This window comes from Danio rerio, chromosome 20 (genome assembly GCF_049306965.1).
Source record: "Danio rerio strain Tuebingen ecotype United States chromosome 20, GRCz12tu, whole genome shotgun sequence".
Taxonomy (NCBI): domain Eukaryota; kingdom Metazoa; phylum Chordata; class Actinopteri; order Cypriniformes; family Danionidae; genus Danio; species Danio rerio.
This window is the reverse complement of record NC_133195.1, coordinates 16,032,495-16,044,282: the sequence shown is the minus strand read 5'-3', so window position 1 is coordinate 16,044,282 and position 11,788 is coordinate 16,032,495. Positions and strand designations below refer to the sequence as shown.

The 11,788-nt window shown below is 33.4% G+C and overlaps 1 protein-coding gene and 1 long non-coding RNA gene across 22 annotated transcripts in view; both read left to right on the top strand.

Annotated features, from left to right (window-relative positions):
• The first annotated feature begins 4,258 nt into the window (after positions 1 to 4,258).
• LOC101887022 (uncharacterized) lies at positions 4,259 to 5,856 on the top strand. Of its 2 annotated transcripts, XR_012395780.1 has the most exons (6): positions 4,259 to 4,340; positions 4,848 to 4,917; positions 5,069 to 5,085; positions 5,197 to 5,273; positions 5,431 to 5,480; positions 5,781 to 5,856. It is a non-coding gene; the product is annotated as an uncharacterized lncRNA (long non-coding RNA). The 2 variants fall into 2 exon arrangements; XR_659148.4 differs by lacking the exon at positions 4,848 to 4,917.
• A 1,274-nt stretch (positions 5,857 to 7,130) lies between these two features.
• suco (SUN domain containing ossification factor) overlaps positions 7,131 to 11,788 on the top strand; it is a 97,678-nt gene continuing 93,020 nt past the window's right edge. For all 20 annotated transcript variants that reach the window (XM_073933338.1, XM_073933335.1, XM_073933333.1 and 17 more), the window contains exon 1: positions 7,131 to 7,402. In XM_073933338.1, the coding sequence (XP_073789439.1) occupies positions 7,350 to 7,402 (53 nt within the window). In that variant the 5' untranslated portion in view covers positions 7,131 to 7,349. The remainder of the gene's footprint in view (positions 7,403 to 11,788) is intronic.

Here is an 11,788-nt window from a genome sequence, read left to right as displayed (position 1 = left end):
TGCCACCTCAAAGCAAGAAGGTCGCTGGTTTGAGTTTGCATGTTCTATGTTGGTGTGGGTTTTTCTTTGGATGCTTGTGCTCTGATTTCCCACACAGTCCAGAGACATGCACTATAGGTGAATTTAATTAACTAACTTGGCAGTGGTGTAGCTGAAAGGGCATCCGCTGTGTAAAACATTAGCTGGATAAGGTGGTGGTTCATTCTGCTGTGGTGATCCCCGATGAATAAAGGGACATATCCGAAGGAGTAGAAAATAAGATTGAATGAATCAATGTAATACTGATTTTTAAACTAAACATTGCAAAAAAGAAACGTCTTTCTGCCCTTATTTTTTAGTTAAATCAAATAAACTTTTCTGGTCATCTCAACGTACATCGATCAAACTGACTAAACATATTACCTTAAAGAATTTAGTTGAAACCTGAATAACTCATTAAAATTAAGTTACTTAAAACATGTGTTGTCATGACCTTTTTTTATAGAGCACCTAAATACCGTTTGTCTTCACTGGCTGGGGTTCCAAAATATGTAATAAATGGCATCATCATTCAAAAGATGAAGACGACCATAACTGATGTTTTTTTTTTTTTTTAAGCGAAAATATACAACAACAGAACATTATAAACAAAATGTAAAGAAAAAATAAACAAATAAATGAATAAATGAATAAATAAATAAATAAATAGATAAATATAATTATAATTATAATTATAATTATAATTATAATGATAATTATTAATTATAATATAAAATAATTATATATTTATTTATAAATATATTTATACAGTTGAAGTCCGAATTATTAGCCACCCTGTATTATTGACCCCCCTGTTTTTTTGTTCTGTTAAACGGAAAAAAGATTTTTAACACATTTCTAAACATAATAGTTGTAACAATTCATTTCTAATAACTCATTTATATTATCTTTGCCATGATGACAGTAAATAATATTTGACTAGATATTTTTCAAGACTTTTCTATAAAGCTTAAACCCAACAAACACATTTACGTTGTAGCAATGTCTGCACAACGTTGTATTTTTTCAAAGACAACGTTGCCGCTTACGTGCTCGCTACATTGTCACAACGTAGAAATGTAAGACGTGAGAAGGCTGTAGCAACGTTGTCGTGCGACATTCAGCAACCGCGAGGCGGCGTTCTTACTACTTGTATTAATATTTTTTGTGGCAGTTTATCAATACTGCCTAGAATACAGAATAAGCAGCAATTCTTTTCTAGTATTGCTTAATATGAAATATTGTTCATTTATTTTTCCTATTTAATTTAACAACTGCATGTGTAAACTTTAAAGTGTAAAAATGCCACACAAATTAATAATCAAACTTTTTATTATATATTTCACAACATTTAATACATACAGTACACATACAGTATCTAATTATAAGCAAACAGTATAAAATAAAGTTTAGATTATTATATATATATATATATATATATATATATATATATATATATATATATATATATATATATATATATATATATATATATATATTAAACTAAAGGGTAAACAAACACAAACAAGAAAAGTAAACAAGAAATCATTAAAATGTAAATAAATATATAAATAAATATATAAATTAAAATTCAAACACTGGGCAGTGAAACTCTGGACTGGAGAATACAGCAGACCGGGGAGCGCAGCTGAAGACCAGTCGTAGTTGTTGGTATGGAGAAAGCAGTCAGAGGAAGAAACAAATTCAACGGATAATCCAGCTTCAGAGATCCACAGCAGACACAAGTCAAAATAGGCAGTGAACAAGAGAGGACAGATCAGAGCTTGACACAACAGCACTACACAGGAAATGACTATGACTAGCAAGTTATTGAAGTTTCAGACATTTATTGTAATTTCATTACATATAAAATCTCCAGAGTAATTATGTAGCCTATACTTTATTTTAATGTTTTAATAATATATCATATACCAAAATTACATACAATTAAATAAATTTAGAGATACAGTGAAAACAGTTTTGAGTTAACAGAAGTCAGAGTTAGTCTCTGAATTCTCACTTAAATTATGAGAAGAGAAAGAACAGGCCCTGTAGTTGTGGCGTTGCTCGCTGTAAATGGAATGTTAAACTTAGTGTCATTTCAATAACAGTACAAAATAATGAAGTAATTTTTCATAAGCATGATCTATTTTCCACATTATGGACATGCCGTTTTAGGTAACATAACTACTTTTAATAGTAAATAGAGTAGTATACTTCTTACCTCATCCAATTCTTCTTTCCATAGATCAGAAATTACAGCAACACTGATCTGAGGTGAATTCAACAGCTGAAAACATTTTGAAAGACAAGTTACATGAGTAATTTGAAAACAACAGTGAGTGGTTAAACAATAGAGTTTTATGCAACTTACGCATAATCAAAATCCAGATATTATCAATAGAAGATTACCTCCATGTAAAAATAGCCTGTTGAGCAAAGAAAAGAGTGGGTTTTAAATAAAACATCAAAAGACCAATCAAAATAGAAATTTAGACTAGCAGACCTATTAATTACTATCTATATTAATTAGGCATATGAACATTAATTTATATACTTTAACTTATAGGGATAGCTCACCCAAAACTGACAATTCTGCCATTTTAGCCTCATCCTTTATTTGTTGCAAACTTATTTAGCTTTTTTTCTGCTAAACAATAAAGAAGATATATTAAATAAAGCTGGAAATCTGTAACTATTTAATTCCATAGTGTTTTCCTACTATGAAAGCAAATGCTTACAGTCTTTAGTGTTCAACAGAATAAAGAAACTTAAAGGTTTGGAATCACTTATTATTTACAGGGCAAATAATTCGTGAGTACATATCATTTTTGAGTGAACTGTTCCTTTAACGGGACGCAATCTACACAGAGATGTTTTGTTTTCAAAAGTTATTTTGTGTGTTTTGTAAAAAGTGGGTCGGCTCGTGTGATGAAGTATCATACTAACTGATCACGATGGATAAGGAGAAAACTGAACTTCAAAAACATTATTGTCCATTTGATTAAAGACAAGGCGTAGGTAAATAATCAGGAAATGTTTTATCGAGAGGTTTAACATAATGATTTTAATGTTGTTGCCGTCCGTTAACGGATTGCCGAAATGTTACTCGCTCGTAATAATTACGGCTTTTGTGTGTGTGTGTGTGTGTAATGTTGGAACAGATTGTTGTCGAAATCGTAGGTTTGTTTAAATAGTCACGATTTACGTATCTTATTTAGCAAGAAGAAATAAAGCAATACTCACGTCTCCTCGGTCGTTGATGAATGAGACGACGGCTTGTTGAAATTTAAACTGATTCAGCTGTGACCAGTAAATGTTGTACAGTGGTCGTCCACGCCACCTAAGCACAACCTAAAGCATGCGACCCTCATGATATTTAAATGGCAACCTTATGACATCGTTGTGACAACCTTTAGCAACAACGTAGAATCCTCAACCTTTTTACAATGTTGGTACAACGTTGTAGGAAGGTCGCTACGTTGAGGCAACGTTGTGTGTTTGTTGGGAAGTGACTAGGTTAATTAGGTTAACTAGGCAGGTTAGGGTAATTAGGCAAGTTATTGTATAATAATGGTTTGCTCACTATTTGCTCACGATCAAGAGGCTCCAAATCTTTATAAGTTTCTTTCTACTGTCAAATGCAAAAGAAACTATTTTGAAGAATGTTTGAAAAGGGTAACCATAGTAGGAAAAACAAATATGGAAGCCAACGGTTTGTTCATAACGCCTTCTTTTGTTTATAACAAACGAAAGAAACAAATGATAAAGGTTGAGTAAATGATGACAAGGGCAACATGATGGCTTAGTGGCTAGCACTGTCGCCTCACAGTAAGAAGATCACTGGTTCGAGTCTTGGCTGGGCCAGTTGCCGTTTTTGTGTGGAGTTTGAATGTTCTCCCCATGTTTGTGCAGGTTTGCTCCTGGTGCTCTGGTTCCCCCCACAGTCCAAAGGCATATGGTATAGGTATATTGAATAAACTTAATTTTAATTGTCTGTGATGTATGTGTGTGAATGAATGTGTATAGATGTTTCCTAGTACTGGGTTGCAGCTGAAGCCCAACAAACACACAACGTTGCCTCAACGTAGCGACCTTCCTACAACGTTGTACCAACCTTGCAAAAAGGTTGAGGATTCTACGTTGTTGCTAAACGTTGTCACAACGATGTCATAAGGTTGCCATTTAAACATCACGAGGGCCGCATACTTTAGGTTGTGCTTAGGTGGCGTGGACAACTACTGTACAACATTTACTGGTCACAGCTGAATCAGTTTAAATTTCAACAAGCCGTCGTCTCATTCATCAACGACCGAGGAGACGTGAGTATTGCTTTATTTCTTCTTGCTAAATAAGATACGTAAATCGTAAATATTCAAACAAACCTACGATTTCGACAACAATCTTTTCCAACATCACATGTTAAATCTCTCGATAAAACATTTCCTGATTATTTACCTACGCCTTGTCTTTAGTCAAATGGACAATAATGTTTTTGAAGTTCAGTTTTTTCCATATCCGTCGTGATCAGTTAGTATGATACTTCATCACACAAGCCGACCCACTTTTTACAAAACACACAAAATAACTTTTAAAAACAAAGCATCTCTGTGTAGATTGCGTCCCGTTAAAGGGACAGTTCACTCAAAAATGATATGTACTCACGAATTATTTGCCCTGTAAATAATAAGTGATTCCAAACCTTTAAGTTTCTTTATTCTGTTGAACACTAAAGACTGTAAGCATTTACTTTCATAGTAGGAAAACACTATGGAATTAAATAGTTACAGTTTTCCAGCTTTATTTAACATATCTTCTTTATTGTTTAGCAGAAAAAAAGCTAAATAAGTTTGCAACAAATAAAGGATGAGGCTAAAATGGCAGAATTGTCAGTTTTGGGTGAGCTATCCCTATAAGTTAAAGTATATAAATTAATGTTCATATGCCTAATTAATATAGATAGTAATTAAAAGGTAAGCTAGTCTAAATTTCTATTTTGATTGGTCTTTTGATGTTTTATTTAAAACCCACTCTTTTCTTTACTCAACAGGCTATTTTTACATGGAGGTACTCTTCTATTGATAATTTCTGGATTTTAATTATGCGTAAGTTGCATAAAACTCTATTGTTTAACCACTCACTGTTGTTTTCAAATTACTCATGTAACTTGTCTTTCAGAATGTTTTCAGCTGTTGAATTCACCTCAGATCAGTGTTGCTGTAATTCCTGATCTATGGAAAGAAGAATTGGATGAGGTAAGAAGTATACTACTCTATTTACTATTAAATGTAGTTATGTTACCTAAAACAGCATGTCCATAATGTGGAAAATAGATCATGCTTATGAAAAATTACTTTATAATTTTGTACAGCTGTTATTAAAATGACACTAAGTTTAACATTCCATTTACAGCGAGCAACGCCATAACTACAGGGCCTGTTCTTTCTCTTCTCATAATTTAAGTAAGTATTCGGAGACTAACTCTGACTTCTGTTAACTTAAACCTGTTTTCCCTGTAACTCTAAATTTATTTAATTGTATGTAATTTTGGTATATGATATATTATGAAAACAATAAAATAAAGTATAGGCTACATAATTACTCTGGAGATTTTATATTTAATGAAATTACAATAAATGTCTGAAACTTCAATAACTTGCTAGTCATAGTCATTTCCTGTGTAGTGCTGTTGTGTCAAGCTCTGATCTGTTCTCTCTTGTTCACTGCCTATTTTGACTTGTGTCTGCTGTGGATCTCTGAAGCTGGATTATCCGTTGAATTTGTTTCTTCCTCTGACTGCTTTCTCCATACCAACAACTACAACTGTCTTCAGCTGCGCTCCCCGGTCTGCTGTATTCTCCAGTCCAGAGCTTCACTGCCCAGTGTTTGAATTTTAATTTATATATTTATTTATATATTTATTTACATTTTAATGATTTCTTGTTTACTTTTCTTGTTTGTTTACCCTTTAGTTTAATTATATATATATATATATATATATATATATATATATATATATATATATATATATATATATATATATATATAATCTAAACTTTATTTTATACTGTTTGCTTATAATTAGATACTGTATGTGTACTGTATGTATTAAATGTTGTGAAATATATAATAAAAAGTTTGATTATATTCATTTGTGTGGCATTTTTACACTTTAAAGTTTACACATGCAATTGTTAAATTAAATAGGAAAAATAAATGAATAATATTTCATATTTAGCAATACTGGAAAAGAATTGCTGCTTATCCTGTATTCTAGGCAGTATTGATAAACTGCCACAAAAAAAAAATAATACAAGTAGTAAGAACGCCGCCTCGCGGTTGCTGAATGTCGCACGACAACGTTGCTACAGCCTTCTCACGTCTTACATTTCTACGTTGTGACAATGTAGCGAGCACGTAAGAGACAACGTTGCCTTTAAAAAAATACAACGTTGTGCAGACATCGCTACAACGTATATGTGTTTGTTGGGAGGGCATCCACTGTGTAAAACATATGCTGGATTAGTTTGTGGTGCATTCCGTTGTGGTGACTCCTGGTTATTAAAGAGACTAAGCCGAAAAGAAAACGTATGAATGAATACATGATGACAAATGTTTAAATTTTGGGGATGAACTATTTCTTTAAAACACTGGTTAATGGCCAAAAGTGTTGCTTCGGAAATTTCTATAGGTGGCGCACAAACCACTAACTAAACATTTTGAGTTCATTTTAAATGAAAGTTATTACAAACTAAGCTAATAACGATTCACAAGAAGTTAGCCTAGGCAGTTATTGCTAATTAAAATGCTTAAAAATACATTAAACTGCTCTTATCATTTTGAGGGTTTTTTCAGATATCAGTCACATTTTTAAACCCCAAAGTCATTAAACATTTTAACGCTAAAATATAGCAAAGTTGCTAAGTTATTTCCCCAAGCGAATGATCTGGAAGTCTTTCAAACCTCTTATCATTCGAGCTGACGCGTCTGATGACAAAACTTCCAACTCATCTAGACCCCAAAGAGTAGGCGGGGTCAACGTAAAACTCGATTTCTATTGGTCGAGGGCGAGGCAGCAGGAGCTGTGAGCGCTGGATCAACAGCAGCACGGAGCAAACGCAGACGGGAAGCAGTCAGGCGGGCAGCGCTTCTCAACGGGGGGTTTAAACGTAGAAAACTGACCCAAGTGTCTGCTCTGTACCGTGAAACACACCCCCTTTACCTTGATACAGTTGCGAACAATTAGCATTATTAGCTAGTCTTTGTCTCTGTCGTCAGTATAGGGTGAGAATAGATAAAAAAGCGAGGATGTTGGTCCCCGCGGGAAGATAATGAAGAAGCTGCGCGTGTTGTTCCTGTGCTCCGTTTTAGCTCTCCTGTGCTGGTAAGTCAAATCATTATTTTAATACAACACAGTTACAATGTATCTAAGCTGTAAAACATTAATACTTTGACAACGACGTCATTCAAAACTCTATATTTTTTCTTGATAGCATCGATGCTAGATGCTAACGTTAGTTCAATCGCTTTAGAGGTGGGATGTGTGTTTATAAGCTTTATGGCTGAAGACATCAAATTAAATAAGCCTAGTGCTGTTTTTATTCATTTATTGTTGTGGGGTTGATGCTTACGCCTTTTGAAATTTGCTGTCAGCCTGTTGAAACAGTACTGGACCACCAGCTGTCCACTATATGTGTGGATGTAGGGAACGCAATGTTCAGAAAACAGAAAGCCCACCATGCATTGTTAAGCTGTAATCAATAATTTAACATTATTCCGTGATTGATGTATGCATTTATTATATTTTTTTGAAGATTAAATCTGACCATAATGGTAATGAGCTGATATGGATTCATTTTGTGGCCAGCATGTATTCTATGCATAAATAATGGTCATGAATTATGGACAATTATTGTCTGTCAAGCTCAGCATGTAGGGAAATATTAACAGTAACTATTTCATAACGTTGGATTACTTTTAACTAAACAATATGCAACATTATCGCTCTTTTATTACATCAGAATTATCTGTGGTTGAGAAGTGTATTTTTGTCAACATTGTTGTATGTTACCATGAGTTAATTTATTTTACACTAGTTACAAAAAACAAAACAACACGCACACACACACACACACACACACACACACACACACACACACACACACACTGTGTTATATGTTTACAGTCTTCAGGAACTTCAGGACAAATATGTCCCCAAAAAAACCTTTAAAATGGCAATATTTATTCCCAGTGCCTTTTTAATGCTTTGTTATTTTTTGGCAAAGCTTAAATTTGTATATTATATACTTAATTATTATGTAATATATATTATTATACATCAGTTGTGATGTTTTGCCACATTTTTTCATGTTTTCATAAAGACATGTTTTTTTATGTTTGTTCTTGGAACAAATATGGTATATATTTTTTCCCCTTTTCTGCCTTTGAACTTTTGAGCAGGCAGAAAATATTTAAATTATGTAATTATGTGAATATTTGTTTTATTTTGGGACTGATGCAGGTTTATTAATCTGTATATAATATAATGAGGCATTTTCTTTTTGTAATGTAATGTAATGTATGTATGTAATGTTTATTTTTGTCCCCAATTTCTGTTTAACTGAGAGATTTTATTTTTTAAGATTTATAGTTTTAATAACTCATTTCTAAAACTGATTTATTTTATCTTTGCCATGATAACAGTAAATAATAATTGACTAGATATTTTTCAAGACACTTCTATACAGCTTAAAGTGACATTTAAAGACTTGACTAGATTAATTAGGTTTCCTAGGCAGGTTAGGGTAATTAGGCAAGTTATTGTATAACGTTGGTATGTTCTGTAGACTATCAGAAAAAAAAGCTTTAAAGGGGCTAATAATTTTAACCTCACAATGGTTTTTAAAATATTAAAAACTGCTTTTATTCTAACCGAAGAAAAACAAAAAAGAATTTCCCCAGTAGAAAAAAATATTATCAGACATACTGTGAAAATTTCCTTGCTCTGTTAAACATAATTTGCGAAATATTTTAAAAAAAAAATTAAAAGGGGGCTAATAATTCTGACTTCAACTGTACGTGAATTTGTTGTTGTTGTTGTTGTAGCTATTATCAGGACTGATGCAGGTATTAAAATATAAGTCAGTAAAATTGTTAAAGAATTCTTAAAATATGATACCTTCTCTGACATTTTTTTTGTCTGTCCAACTATTTTTTTTTACTTTTTTACAGTCTTGCACAAGGGTTAAAAGTAATAGGCTACTGTTTAGTTAGCTAGACTGCTAAGGCCTAAATTTGCCCAGACCGCAGAACCTAACTCTTACTTCAGTGTGTGATATTTTGAGAATATTCGAGTTTGTGTGTATCTTTGATAAACTTAGCTTTTCTGCACTTGCTATCCTTGCCAGGCTGATGTGGCATGCACCGTAGACAGGTGGTGGATTAGGGTTGGTCATGTGTTGACTAAGCACACAGGGGTGCTGACGCAGGTCTCAGTACCTGGAGTGAGACACAAGAACACAATTACACCCTGTGCCTGTCGGCCGCCCTGTCAGATTGATGATTTTAATAACGGCCTGATGTGCCATCGGACTGCAATTTTCATAACAGCTGATTAGAAAGCTAGTTTTATTATCACAGCAACTGATGTCCTAGAAATTTGAGCTCATCGCTTATGATTACAGCAACAGTAACATTAAGATATTGATGGGACGTTTCCCAGTTTAAATAAAGCAAGTATGAAATAATAATAAAAAAAGGAAACCAGTGAGTTGCATAAGAATTGCGCCAGGGGTGCAAAAACTCACAGCTCATAAATACCTTGTGTGTGTTTTTTTTTTTTTTTTTTTTATTTGGCATGCATTACTTTCTTTTCAAACTTCAGCCTACTATTAGCTTGGCTGCATTCAAAAGCTTTTCATTGAGTGGTAAGAAGGCATCAAGTAGTGCTGCACGATATTGGAAACATCTGATATTGCGATATTTTATTTTTCTGCGATTAAATATTGTGAAATCAATACAGTTTCAGAAGGTTTGGATAGCGCTATTTGACGTTTTTCTGTTGAGTCGAACTGTACTTGGCTACAGAAATTGATTAATCATAAGAAATTGTTTTGAATTGTTTTGTTTTGATATTTGGAGTAGAAATGAGATGAAACAAATTAAGAAAAGCATTTTGAATATATCACATATCAAAACAATTCTTAGACCAAGTAAAAATATTGTTTAGTTTTCACCGTTAAAAGAAATAAGTGTAAATGCATGTGTAATTATCTGCCTATAGGGTAAGGGAAATAATCTTATTTTCGCTTTGAAGTGTAGATATTTGAACTGGAAACAAGACAAATTCAAAAAAATTTTTTTTGCATAAATCATATAAATTTCATATAAAAAAACTCTGATTCTTGTCAACTATAATTCAAGACTGGACATTGCATATCTTTGCAATGTGACTGTGTATGTGCACATTTGTGATATCAATGCCGAAACAATATATTGTGCAGCTCTAGCATAAAGACATTTCCAAATACAAGTTAGTGTTACCTCTTTGATTTAGTTTTGAAGGCAGCATACTCTCAGACAACTTATGTTTGCTGCTTGTTTAAACTACTTATTTACAATAAGCAAAAACAACATAATTCTTGAGTATTTTGGGGCACAACTTAAATGTTTTATGTTCAGTCAACTTAAATTTGTAAAAACTAATGGTTTAACCTGATTCCTTCATGTTGTCCCAACATGTATATTGTGCAGTCTCAAAAATAAAGGTACAAGAGCTGTCACTAGGGCAGTACCTTTTCAAAAGGTACATATTTGTACCTAAAGAGTCTTTAGTGGTACCTCAAAGGTACATAACAGTACCCAAATGCACTTAAAATGTAGCTTTGAGGTACCAATATGTACCTTTTGAAAAGGTACTACCCCAGTGACAGCTCTTTTACCTTTATTTCTGAGAGTGTGTGGAAACAAGCATTTCTTTTACAGTGTGTGTCCTTTACTGCCTTTGGTATCTCACAATCCTCTGCTTTGCATTTCTGACAGTTGAGCTAAAAAACTAGCATGGTGTCTTAGAGTACTGCTGCTTGCATGCCAATCTGTGGGTAAATGTATGTTTCTGACCAACATTTCTCAGTTTTGATGGCATTAATTGATGGCAAAGTAGTATTATTGAGCAAATATTCCTTTAATTACCAGGAAAACTCTTTTTGTTTTGATGACAATTAAGCAGCTTTCAGACACACTGTATGTTCACATATCCGCCAAATAATGCTGTGTTTTCACGTCACCACTCTGCCATTCCCATTCTGATGATCTAATACGTTGATATATTGTATAAAGAAATGAATCAATTAAAAGCCATTTGTGGAGTGCGGATTTGTGGTAATGTTTAAGTTCTAGTCTAATTTGATCATGCTGTTTACAGAAGACGTTTAATAGCCTTGGTCTTCACGTTAACATTAATTTGTGCACATCCTACATAACAAAGCATAGCAATTATCAACTTCTGTGCTTGGATTTGCTTTTGAACTCGTGTTCGGAACCAAAGTTTATTGGACTGTATTCTCTTGAATCCACTCAAGTGGTGGACGGGTACATTTTGATAGGTTTCTGCCAAACCCCGTCATAGATCGTTACCATAAAATGGACGTGATTTCAACTGTCCTTGACGCTCACACCTTCTAAAATGCACTGCGTTGGATTTCGCCCCTGGCTCCTATTGAAAATGAATAGCCGCATTTAAGCACAGGGAGCGCACCATCCATAATATAAC